This window comes from Ostrea edulis, chromosome 1, assembly GCF_947568905.1.
Source record: "Ostrea edulis chromosome 1, xbOstEdul1.1, whole genome shotgun sequence".
NCBI classification, from domain to species: Eukaryota; Metazoa; Mollusca; class Bivalvia; order Ostreida; family Ostreidae; genus Ostrea; species Ostrea edulis.
In genome coordinates this window covers 102,762,576-102,776,502 of record NC_079164.1, presented here as the reverse complement: position 1 = coordinate 102,776,502, position 13,927 = coordinate 102,762,576, and the positions used below count along the sequence as shown (strand labels likewise).

At 34.9% G+C, this 13,927-nt stretch overlaps 1 protein-coding gene across 1 annotated transcript; it reads left to right on the top strand.

The window, feature by feature from the left end:
* Nucleotides 1-2,778: 2,778 nt before the first annotated feature.
* Nucleotides 2,779-5,364, top strand: LOC125668724 (zinc finger protein SNAI2-like). The gene is made up of 2 exons (XM_048903094.2): nucleotides 2,779-3,463; nucleotides 4,251-5,364. Exons 1-2 carry the CDS (start codon nucleotides 3,229-3,231, stop codon nucleotides 5,216-5,218), a joined length of 1,203 nt encoding a protein of 400 aa, XP_048759051.2. The 5' UTR covers nucleotides 2,779-3,228; the 3' UTR covers nucleotides 5,219-5,364.
* The last annotated feature ends 8,563 nt before the right edge of the window (nucleotides 5,365-13,927 follow it).

Genomic DNA, 13,927 nt, shown 5'->3' with positions numbered 1-13,927 from the left:
ACTGGCGCACCGCATTGGTGAGCGCGTGCAGTGGGTGGTGCCGCTCGCGTGTGAAGTGAAACATACACCCTTCAAGAATTTTATTATATTTTTAGAGGAGGAGACCTTTGTTAGCTAGTTGTTTGTTTTAAACTCTTTGGTGGTATGTTTTCACAATTTTCGTTCGATGGTTTATTCTATTTTATTTTTAATATGTTTTATAGATATAGACATAATTAGTTCAATATTATAAACTTAACGAGTTCTTATTTTTAAAAAAGTTATTCATCGATACACATTATATATTACTCCTTTATTTCAATGATGGTGTTATATGCTATGAGCTACAATTTGAATTAAATAAATACAAACGACTATAGTTGTCATGATAAATATTGTATTAACGTCAACTCTGAAAATCTTTGCAAAAATTTTTTTTTTTTAAACTACGTGTGCATACATACATGTACAATACAATATATATATATATATATATATATATATATATATATATATAATATCAAATTTAGAATAAGTATAGAACAATCTACACAAGTATAGCAGCATGATATAAGCCGATTGAATATACTCAACTATTTTAATTCTTCATCAGGAGTACTCCTGTAGATTTTTCTATATTTATTTCTGGATTATATACATACCTTAAAGAATGTGTACATAATTCTAAAGCTTTTAATTACTTGTACTTAGATGTTGATAATTTACTTTCTCTCACAATGAATACATAAAAAGAGCGGGAGATTTAAAACGAAACATAATATATAACAGGTGAATCTTCCCTCTAAAATCCAATTGTTCCCGTGTCAATGAAACAGGTGAAAATGGTGTAGTCGGTCCGGCGTGTAGTCAGGTCCCGGCAGGTGCAGGCCCCGGAATGTGATCCCGGCGTGTGCCCAAAATGTTTTGCCTTCTGTTCATTATCAAAGCGAAATCTCCATTCTCAATACTTGTGGTTTGACATATTTGAAGTTTCCAAAGGATAATAAAATCGAATTATAAAATAACATTACTATATTATGCATATACTAAAACAGTAATTGTTCACTATTTATAGTTTTTTCTGTTTCACTGTATTTTATATTAACCATTATAGCTTAACACCACATGAACCATAGATAAAATTATTATCCAACTCAATTAAGATCCATAGAAATCTATTTGTTAAGATTCTTTGGGGTCGGTGGATTTTCTTGATATAAGTATACGATTTTAATTTCATTTTAACAAGTAAGGACAATAAGGCAATAGTGCACGTGTTAACTTACAAACTTTGTGGCGGGTACATTACCTCATTAAGAGCAATGTGTCGAAATGACAAGTTGTGAAACCGTATCATCCCAGCAGGGCAGGGGAGATTTCAGACACATGTTTGTTGCATACTTCCGTTAACACAAACCAGCTTTTTCACACAAGCATGCGAATAAATTTACTTAATTAATAGCAAGTCCCACTTTGTTGGCCAGGTGTCAAACAAGCCCATATTTACATTTCTATCCAATAGATATATTTTCGTGTACATGTATTTTGTTTTTCCTGCTAAAATTGAAATGAGATGAGAAATGTTTGTCAAAACTTCCTCGATCTAGAATGGATGAACCTTAGAGACGAGATTGTACAGAATAGTGATGTGTCTCTGATAGAGAAAAACAAGCACTTTTGAAACATAAAAAATAACTTTTTATGAGAATATGCAGATGAATATATTATAGGCCTATGTAAAGTTTGTTTATTAAATTGAGTTCATTTCAGATTGAAAATATACCATTAAAATGACGAATTTAAGTTGTTAGTCTATTAAGATTCGCATATGTAATGAATATGCAGATGAATATATTATAGGCCTATGTAAAGTTTGTTTATTAAATTGAGTTCATTTCAGATTGAAAATATACCATTAAAATGACGAATTTAAGTTGTTAGTCTATTAAGATTCGCATATGCAATGAATACTATTTTGGGACAAGGTAAGTTTTATTTTATCGTGTGTTTAAGCCAAGGTGTTATTGGCGATTTGAATGTATTTGTTCAGAAAACGAATTCATTTTGAAGGGTCTAGTATATATAACAGATATTTGGCGAAGCTTACATATGAATCCGGCTAAATCAATAAAACGGTTCAGACCGTATCTAATTGGCAATATCGCTACGGTTTAATTCCCTATGTAAGATCGAATTTTAAATTTCTTTTTTCATTGCAAACATTGCCCCAAGATGTTAAAAATGACTTTAAACTTCATAACAAATAATATATCACTAGAGACTAGAAGTGTGCACTCTCCAAAATCCTTTACAACAATGGCGGATTAAAGCTATCCTAACATGAAGAGGTTGCTCTTAATATTTGGAGGACCAATTAATATGAATGAGCAAGATGGTCTGGCAGGTCTTTTAAATACGGAAGGGGTGGACAAAATACGCCGGGCAAACACAGTTTTCAATGGAACACTTGTTGTATCAACATGGCAGTCATTCGGACGTTTACTTTCAATCAGACTTGGCATGATTTGTAACACCTTGTCGTTTGTATCCCCCGGAAGTTGTTAATTTCTAACACGTGATTCCCTAGTAGAAAATAGGAAAAGAAAACAGTAGGAATCTGTCCTGACAAGCCTTCGTTTTCTATTTTTCTCACTTCTTTATTTAATTTGTAAATATCTCCTGTCGTCAAAATAAAGAATAGGTTTTCTTACCGAAAGCTTCAAATTACCCCATGTTAATATTTCAAAACAGAAAAAGTTCAAAAATGAAAGCGAATTCTACAATTATATACATATACTAATATGATTTGTGAACTGCGGGAATTTCTTAAAGTTCTCAAACACCTGTTACCCATTTTCATAAGCATGTTTATTCAGATTGGTTCAAGAAAAGGCTGGGCGGAGCCTTGAAATCTGATTGGGCGTTGCTTTGTCAAACTTTCTGAAATCACGCTCTACGATTGGTAGAAAGTAAACTGATTTTCTTAAGAAAAAAAGTGGATATTGTATTTTGAATGAAGGAAGACCACGATTTAAAAACGATACTCGAGAAGATTTCGTTTTAGTTTATTCGGTGTCCACAAAATCACTGAAGCAACTAACTCATGCATGGCCAAAAAGCTAACGCCACTGTTGAAAGTTAACCAAAGAAAGGAAAAAAGGTGTCGCAGGAATGCGAAAACATTCCTAATTTTAACTGTTTGACAATTTATAAGTTTAAAGACATTTTCAAAATACTGCACCGGTGATAATGGACGTTTGCCAAACTGGACGAGATACCATGAGTTTCAGCGACAAGTCAGCTGTAGATACAACGATCCTCAAGATCCCAAAGGAGAGAGACAGCTTACACAAGTTTGCCATCACCAAGATGCTCGGGATTTCAGACGACGAGGAAGAAAGACCAAAACCCCCAAAGCGGCAAAACAGAGACGACAGAGACATCACCAAATTAGACGAAAACTGCAACAACTTGGCTGGAATAGGTATGATAAGTCATTAAAATGGCATCTTAATGTTACGATTTTAATATTGGATTAACTTCTCAAATACAGTCAGAGTAATGTGGTTTCAAGCAGTTTGATTAAACAACAATTTCTTATAGTGAATAAGAATTCTTTTGCCAGTTAAAATATACTAGTAATATCAAAATTTACCATCCTTTCATAGTAAATAAGGTCAAAGAGGAAAATGTTTTCCCAAATCCTTTTGAAAAATGGTATTAAAATCGGTACTCAGTAATGAATCTCTGCTAGGTCTTTTTTCTTTTGCCCTATTTCAGAAGGAGCAAATCCTTACAAGGTTCACATTATATTTAACTACTTGACGTGAAATCTTTTATAGTCAAGTGACATCGTGGATAATTTGCGAACAGGTGTATCTGTTTTATTATGCTAACGTGGTCAAACGTGTGGTCTATTACCATTAACATACCCTCAGGGGGAGGGATAGTTCCATAACTGCGTGCCCAACAATTTCATCCCATCGCTACAATAATTCAACTAAACCCTTCAGAAAATTCATCGTAGAAATACAATTTGGCACCAGAGAAGGTTCAGATTTTAAAGCGCTATCCTTTTGATATTTTTTGTCATACTTAGTAATAATTTTCACGGGTATAACATGTACATGTATAATGGCCCGTAAATGATGAAAAAATAAGGTTTTGTACGAATTATGATGATGATCTGAAAATTCAATTTCTTTCAATGAAACCTCAAAATCTTACATTGACATTCCATGTTTACGAAATCATGATATATTTTTTTGCAGGAAGTAAATCTCCATCAACTTCGGAATCTCGGAATTCTTCCCCACATTTACGTGATGAACATGAAAGGTTAGGAGCCTGCCGTACCCCTGGAAGTCCGTTCGAGTTTCCACATATTCCGTATGATTTTCCTTCATGGCCGAATCCTTTATTCCGTGGCATGCTCCCTCATTATTCGTCTTACCTTCCGTTTGGCATGCCGATTCCCGGACTTCCTCCTGGATTCCCATCATTCCACCCCATAACATCAGAACATCAATTTCCATTAAAGGCATTTAGTGATCCGTTCTTTGCATTTAGTGCCATGCGTCATGCTTTCCCGCAGTCCCGGACGTTGCCAAGTCCCCATTTACCATACCCCGTACATGTCTCAAAATCGCAGAAATCAGATGACGGTCTCGAGGAAAATACTTCAAAAGTATCATCATCGGCATTTGATCCAGTGGTTTCAAAATATTCCTTAGGAGAAAATCCATTGTTTGAGCTAGATTTGACTGTCTCTGGAAAGAGAAAGGAAAAAGACGGTGAAACTATGCGGTATCATTGCGATGGATGTACCAAAGTGTACGCAACATTTAGCGGACTAACAAAACACAAACAGTTTCATTGTGCAAGTCAGGTCAAGAAAGAATTTAGCTGTAAATACTGTGATAAGACCTATGTTTCACTTGGAGCACTGAAAATGCATATTAGGACACATACTCTGCCCTGCAAATGCAAACTCTGTGGAAAAGCATTTTCGCGCCCTTGGTTGCTTCAAGGTCACATACGAACCCATACGGGGGAGAAACCTTTCAGGTGTGATCATTGTGCACGTGCGTTTGCGGACCGCTCCAATCTTCGCGCGCATCTTCAAACTCATTCCGACATCAAAAAATACAGTTGCAAATCCTGTTGCAAAACATTTTCTCGCATGTCTCTCCTGTTAAAGCACGAGGACGGTTGCTGTAGCAAACCTTTACTAGTGTAAATTAGTGTATAACCAGGTGATCTTGTGGGCGTCTAGTCACAATAAGCGGGTTTTGTGTGCATTTTGAGTGCTAAATAGTTACGAACTTATTTATATTCCATTTGATGTGATGTATGGTATGTTAATTAAATTATCAATACACTTAGGCCTATATGATTTCAAATATTTGTTCTGTCTTTTAACAAAACGCAAGGATGATGTTTTAACATTTTAAAAATAAATAATAAGAATGCTGAATAATATTCAAATTAGCATTCTTTAAGTATATTCACACTGACAGATATCGCAAGTTAACAAATTGGCTTCTGACCTTGCACCACTTAAAAGTGAAAGACAAAATTGGTGCAATACCTTAACGCTATTTATCTTCAATAAAATATTGAATGATTTCTTTTTTCGAAATCTATCAAAATTTTTTTTAGCACCTACAACTCCACAAGGGAAATACCATTCATTGAGTCAGATCTTTGAAATATCATTAGCTAAATAGGCCACTTCGTGGCAGGTGTTAACTGCAGGTGTAATTTAAAAGAGGTCCTCCTAACTTTCACCCTCATACGACAGGTGATTTTTACCTTCTACATAAAGAACGGGAGGAGAAGGTTTACGTTAATTAAATAAATTACGCACCTTATCCCTGCTTCTTCACATCTGAGTGAAAGACATAAACCACTCCGAATAGAGATATTGTATTTGAAATTCACCTGCTCCGACCTCTGAGACGTATACTTAAAACGAATGAAGTCGCTGACACGTTTAAGCAAGTCATTATCTGTCTTGCCATTTGTCCCCATATCAGGATTTCATCAAATAAAACCAGCATCATTAATATTCCACAAGTGCCTTGACACCATGCACAAGAGATCCAGTTGCCCCGCACGGGTGGGAAATGCCACGCGAGCAGTTTTGTTTGCAGACAATTAAGGTCGTGTGGCGGCAATCGAGTGAAACCATGTACATCATACATGTAATTTATCGCGCACCAATTTCGTGCGAGGTCGATGATTTTGTCTTTTTCTTAATTTTGGATTATAGGAAATCGTTTTAAAATGTAAAGAAATCAACGAGATATTTATTCAGTAATAGGACCAGATAAAATAATTTGATGAAAATATTATCAATCAATAAAATTGAAAGTAGAGCGCTGCAGTAAGTACCAAAAAAAAAAAAAAAACAACCAACAACAACAAAGAAACCAACAAAACAACAACAAACTGGAGGCCGTTTGGTGTGTAAAGATTTCATAGAAAATGTTGGAAATTGTGGGACATGCACTTGTGTTTCAAAATGTTCAAAATCTATATCTATCATGTACATCTATGTAGATTAGAAAGTAACACCATTTCAATTTTTACCGCTTATCCATAGAGGGAGTTTATTGACATTATTGTCGTATTTGCTTACCCCATAAACACCTGCAAGTGTATAAAGATTTATAAGCTCCCAATTTTAACTTAAATGTCTGTAAAAACAAGGCGAGAATTATACCAAACACGAGAAAATATTGACATCTCCCCCCAAAATCTTCGGACAGGCAGGTGCGGCGTGACTTGGAATCCTGAGATCGTTTCTCGCACCTGCTTTTTACTCGCCAGAAGTGTTGATTTTGGGGATCTATGCAGAAGGGTTAAAGGTGAAGGGGATACTTGTCCACAATTTCACGTAAACGTCATCGGTAAATAGATGACTTTAAGTGGCCGGTAACAAAAGCTAACAAGAACTATTACTACAACACACAATTGATGGATTCGTGTGTTAAAATTTGAAATTGAGAAAAATGCCGAATTGTTAGACACCTGCAGTTATACGAATCATACTTAATTAGTTTAAAGTATTTGTCCACGTTGTTTGAAGATCCTCAATATTGTCAGCATTGGGTCACGGAAGACTCTCGGAAGCAATTTGAGGACGAATCGTCATAAAATGAAATTAATAGAAGTGCACAATATAAATCGGATGATACCAGCGTTCTATGTACAAAGTAATGCATTCACGCACAGGAGAATTGACATTACCGGAATGTACATGTACATTTGTTAGATCTAGGCACAGGGGCTAAGCCCGTTTTGGGCCCGAACCCTGTGATATTTATGGTATCACAGGGTTCGGGCCCAAAACGGGCTTAGCCCCTGTGGATCTAGGATTATCATTTATTTATTCCGCATTTCAATTCAGCAGAGAGAGAGAGAGAGAGAGAGAGAGAGAGAGAGAGAGTTTGAGTTTACCGAGTGGTAATAAATACACATTTACTATGTCAGTATGTGATAAAATGATAAAGATGAAATAAATTGAATCTGAACTAAACTTGTATATAGATACTCGTCAATAAATTGAATCTGAACTAAACTTGTATATAAATACTCGTCAATAAATTGAATCTGAACTAAACTTGTACAGTGTATATAGATACTCGTTTTTGATATACAGGTGCATTTTTCTGGTATCAGTGAACTGTATTTTGCTATTATACGGTGAATCAGAGAAAGCTTTTCCTAGGGATTAAGTTTTCCTTTCATTTGAGGACACGACTCCATGAATATTTTAGCCAACACTTCACTTGTAAAAAAAAATGAAGGTATCATTTGACATTGTGTGACAGGACCTGTACTTTAATCATTGAAATTGTATTTCAGGAGCTCACACCTGCGGGAGTACCTGTCGCTAATTCCTTTCCCTGAGTAACAGTAGTGGTCCTTACTGGAAATTGTAATATAATCGCCATATATAATGATGTTCTATTGGCGGAAACCTTTGAACCGTGTCGTTTATATCTAATTAAACATGTTAGAAGTCCAATAATCAAAATCCTGATGTGTTTTTATAAGATTGTGCAAAGAGGAAAATACCCTCAATAGAAGACGAGTGTCACTCCATGATAAATGAAATTCGGGTTTTTCATGTGTTATTTATCGATATATTAAATAGAAAAAATCGCCAGTTCAAGCGTAAAGTTGACATTCTATATATTTAAAAATTCATTAAATTCTATTCATTCTTAATATTCCTAATCTCTATTTTGATTTTGAAATACACCTGCAAAAGTAAACGATTTTTTTTTTTTTTGCTAACATGTACAGTATACCGGTGCTCACACGGTACTACTTTTGTAAAAATACAACGGCAAAAAATCCTCAATATCAACACAAAATTTTATGAACGAGTGAGAAAATAAATTTACATGATAATCACGTTTATATGCCAGAAATCTGATTTGACCATCTAGTTTCTACATGCATATCGTAGGAAACGCATTTGAATTAACAAGTGCATTTTCCCCAAAATAATAGGAAATTGAAATGACAAAAATCTTAATATTTCGATCAATTTTCACATTACTACACCTGCTATGCGTGTATTGAGACAATTACAGATAGCACAGACATACCTTAAAATCGACATAATTATTTTTCAAATTCCTAATTTCACCCCACGTTCAAATATTTTAAAACGTTATGTTGAGTCACGGTAATCGAGGATAATTTTCAAAAGTGGAAGGCACGAACACAGGTGATTATGAAAAAGTACTTCTATTACAGTAGTGTATATATCTTAATGAAGTAGCGCATTTTTCTCACGACGATCGCTCTCTCTCTCTCCCTCTCTCTCTCTCTCTCTCTCTCTCTCCGACGAAAGTGTTTAGTGTGAATGTCTTCACAATGTCAAGGAGAGAATGAATAATTCAAACATTATTGTAAATACAAAAAATGCAATATCTTAGGTAGTTATAGGGCCCCCTATAAAAGTTTATCCAATGCTCTCTTTTGAATTGTGAAAAAGAAGTTTTTGGGAGAGAATAGCAATAGGAACCCTATACCACTTGTCCCCAATAATATAATACCTTGTATCTAAACCTTTCACATTCTGTAGGCCAGGACAGAATTTGTCCTCATAATGCTCCGTCCTCCCAATGCAGGTCAAATGGTTAAAAAGTGTCCTCTGTTTACACACGTATTGAAAGTTTGAGTGAATTCTCAAATTAATATATATGTACATTGTATAGGCCTCTGTGTTCATTCCTCAGAACCCCTTGCTTGTCTTTGGAAGGCAACTAAATGGGGTGATCCTTCGGATGAGACCACAAAAACTGAGACACCGTGTCACAGCAGGTGTGGCACGATAAAGATCCGTCCCTGCTCAAAGGCCGTAAGCTCCAAGCATAGGCCTAAATTGTACAGCCCTTCACCGACAATGGTGACGTGTCCATACAAGTGATATATTCTCGAGAGGGACGTTAAACAGTACACAACCATATTGAAAATCACGTGCCTACATGCACACTTGTTGATAGCTTTCTTTTAGACTGAAAGATGGATCCTATGCTGATGTTTTCCGAGATTGAGAGCTATACGTCACATATTTATATAGAGTATAAACGTGAATCTCCATATGAGAATTATTGTAATGTCATTACTGATTAGCAATCAATGGTATATTTTACTTCTCTAATTCTTCTTGAAATAGATACATATTCTGTATACACAAGGCATATCTGCCAGTTTCTATAATGTTCAGGTCCCGAAAACTCAGTATAAGTCTAGAATATATCGTTTGCATGTTTTATTTTGTGAATGACCACAGGGGCTAAGCCCGTTTTGGGCCCGAACTCTGTGATACCATAAATATGGTATCACAGAGTTCGGGCCCAAAACGGGCTTAGCCCCTGTGTGAATGACTATCAAACAGGTGTTTGTACAAATGACATTTATTGGTGAACGTTTAAATTGGAATCTCTAACGTACATAATGATGGGGGTGGGGGGATACTTTCTATACCTTGCATGAGAAAGGTTTCAATTGTATATTTAAAACCAAACTGAAAGATGATTAACATGAAAAACTAACATATAGAGAGACTATCGATAGGAAGATCATTGCTGGTATCCAACATATCACAATTTCATTCATGATGATTATAGTGGTGGTACATTTCTATATATGTAATTTCTGTTCGTAAATTATATATCATTTTTGGGTTACGTATATATAGCGAATAAATGTGTTATAATTAAGTAAAATACAATTTTAATGCCTGTTTGCAAAGTAAGTCAATGAATAATATTGCATAAGGATGCTTTATTTTTCATAAATGTTACAGCTTGTACATCGCTAAGTGGAATTAATGTAACTAAATTTTTCTCTCTCTCTTTCTCTTTCTCTCTCTCTCTCACACGCACGCACGCACGCACGCACGCACACACACACACACACACACACACACACACACACACACACACACACACACACACACACAGTTAAATAAAGACTGAACGATCAATTAAAACATAAAAGGTCCACTGATATAAGTAGCTCATCCAAGGGCCATACGTAAAACATTTTAAATCAATTTTTGGATATGAGGAATAATTGTTAAAGTTAGAACTTCAAATCACCGTCTGCCAATACCACTGGTGGGTGTTTGGGTGTACCATATGACGACAGATGATGTGCTTTCTGTAATTCAAGACAATTAGCAGATGAAATGCACTTTATTTCAGAATGTAAAGCTTTTTTCAAATATAAGGAACGCATTTCTAGACACGAAACTCTGCTTTAGATCAAATTCTTTTACATTCTGTGAATTGGTGTCATCTTTGAAACTGAAAACTTTGAAAGACCTCTGCAGGTTTATACTGATATCTATGAATCAGTCTGTCCTCCTTAATAGTATACATCCTGTAAATTACACCTCATGTACCAATGTACTGTTGGTTTGAGTGAGTAAACTTAATTGAATCTCTTCTCTCTTAACCTTGTTACTTCGTGACGACACATTCAGTGGATCTGTGTAAATGTAGACTGGTATTTTGGTATTGGAGTCAGTATACTGAATGATATTCATAATTAGTGCCGTTGATTTATTCAGGTCCTCTGTGTGACGACCTCTATGGCGTTTACTTGTAGTATTTGTATTTCTCTATACCTTTTGTACATTAGTTTTTGAGAATAAATCATCACTTGTCGACAATAGTTTGCGTTAAGTCGCGGGAAATCAAAGATCATGCATAGTCAAATTTATCACAATAAGAAAGACAAGATTTACAGCTTATCATATCTATACCAAAAATCCGATTTTCTTCAATTCAAAACATAATCGATAATCGCTGTTTGTAAAGATTATACAATGTTTTTCCTCCAGTTATAGCTTATATCTGCACTTGTTCAAAAAGTTTTTTAATTTCATAATTCGCTGTAAACCCTTAATCCCGAAAGACATATACTTTGAGGTGATTTAATTCGTGAATTGTGTTTGTACTGATCGTTTAATGCTCAGTGTGTATCTAATTAATACAAAACTCTGAGTTAAAGCACTTGACGTTACGAAATAAATATAACCTGAAACCGTTCTCATTGAGGATCTGTCGACTCCGCCACGACAAGTTTGGTCTGGGTTAAAGGCAGGTTCATTCATTGTGATTAAAGACTACAAAATTCGTTAAAAAGTCTTCAGTGTTAATGACTTTATACCTCCTGGCAAAGATCAATTCTTCTAATGTGCATAAGCTTCTTCGATGTTGCTACGGGGGTAGCTGTTTATCGACTATACAATACATGTAATTGTTGTATTATCCTCTCTCTCTCTCTCTCTCTCTCTCTCTCTCTCTCTCTCCAATATCACACAACCGATAAACTAATGATAAACATTATGAATTATAAATCAATTGGTTTTATTTTATCTAAGAAGTAGTCGGAAAATCTCAAATATTACATCTTGCCACGCGATTTTCCACAGCTTTGGCATTTCAAACAGTGGACTTGGATTTCAAGATGTGATCAGCTGCGTCCTACCTTAAAACCAACGTCAATATACTTTCTATCTTTCCGTAAAGCTGTTGAAAATATAAATCGGACATCAATACCTAACTTGTGTCGTCTGTTTACAAGTGCACAGGTTTTCTTCCTTTGGCAAATTAAGATCAAGTGCGTCTTACGGGGACGGTGCGTCCGCACGCTTTGATAAATGTTTGGTCCATACATCGACCGGCCAGTGTAGGTTTCTAGGGAGACAGTCAGAAATTCGATGACATCTAGGGTTTGTTAAAACCAGCATGAAACTCCCTGCAAATACATGTGCAATTGTAGTGGGGGGTTTTCTCTCTTGATTAATGTTTGTTTTATTTTTGTTTCAAAGTTGTAATACATCTGTGTGTAGGGCATCTCGTTCATCCCTAAACCGATGTTGAATAGAAATCATTTTTAGCGCTATATGGTCAGGAATTAATCTTTCTCTCTCTCTTTTTCGTTTACTTATTTAGATATTTATTATTAAAATTATGTGTTTATCACATTCAGAGAGAGAGAGAGAGAGAGAGAGAGAGAGAGAGAGAGAGAGAGAGAGAGAGAGAGAGAGGAGAGAGAGAGAGAGAGAGAGAGAGAGAGAGAGAGAGTACAGAGAGAGAGAGAGTACAGAGAGAGAGAGAGAGTACAGAGAGAGAGAGAGAGTACAGAGAGAGAGAGAGAGTACAGAGAGAGGAGAGAGAGAGAGAGAGAGAGAGAGAGAGAGAGAGAGAGAGAGAGAGAGAGAGAGAGAGAGAGAGAGCACTCAGTTAAAAATGTATATGTCTCATACGACGTACCTCTAAATTAATTTAAATTTTTTTATCATTAAATAACAAATTCTTTTTGTATTAACTGTCCGCTGACTTACATCCCTTTTCATCATTAGAAGTCTGAATTTCTAAGTATATCATACAAATTTCTCATGTTTAATTTCACAACATCTGATCATCTCACTTGCATTTATTAGACACATTTTCTTGTCTTTTATACAAAATAATGTAATTGTCTGTGAGTTTACATGTATCTAAACAATAAAATGCTTTCTTTGATGTTTCAAATTATTTTAATTTAATTGTTTTAATTAATTTACCCGCGTAAGCGGGTTATGCAAATTTTTTCTACAGTGACTGTTACCTTCGTCACCCGATAAAAAAATAAAGAAAGACATTTATTGTTTATATCTATATTTTTATGCATCATTTAAAAGTATATCTGTAATATCATATGGTTGACCCATTTGTTGCGTTAAATGGAACAACCAATGCACCCCTTGACGACACTTCATATTTGTAAATTGATTTTGCAGACATGTGGTACTAGAAAACCGGATTGAACTAATGCAACAAACATGTATTTATTGCATGATGAAAGCAACGTCAATTTCAAAAGAAATATAAGAGAAAAAATTCAGTGAATGTAACTATATATTAATAAAGTGTGTTCACAATTGTAATGTACCGTCAATCAAAATGCAAAAATAATGTAAATGATGCATCTGAAGGTGTGATATGCATATAAGGATAGAATGTGAATAGTATCTGAATATTATGTGATATGCATATAAGGATAGAATGTGAATAGTATCTGACTATTATGTGATATGCATATAACGATAGAATGTGAATAGTATCTGAATATTATTCCACGAAAGTTGTATTGTTCAGAACGACTGATTATGGTTCTCGTCTTTCAATACTGTAATGGATAAATCGAACAATACCCTTCGAAGTAAAAGAATCGTTGTAAATAAAAAAAAAAAAAAAAAAAAAAAACCAAACAGCTAAAGTGTCATTAAAAAAAAATGTTGTTAGTGCGATTTATCAAAATCGTATTAACAGAATAAAATGTCATGATAATATATTATTATGAATTATATTTTTCAGTTGGAAAGATTTTTACAGGGTGAAGGGGTTAGAATGTGTATCACCCCTCC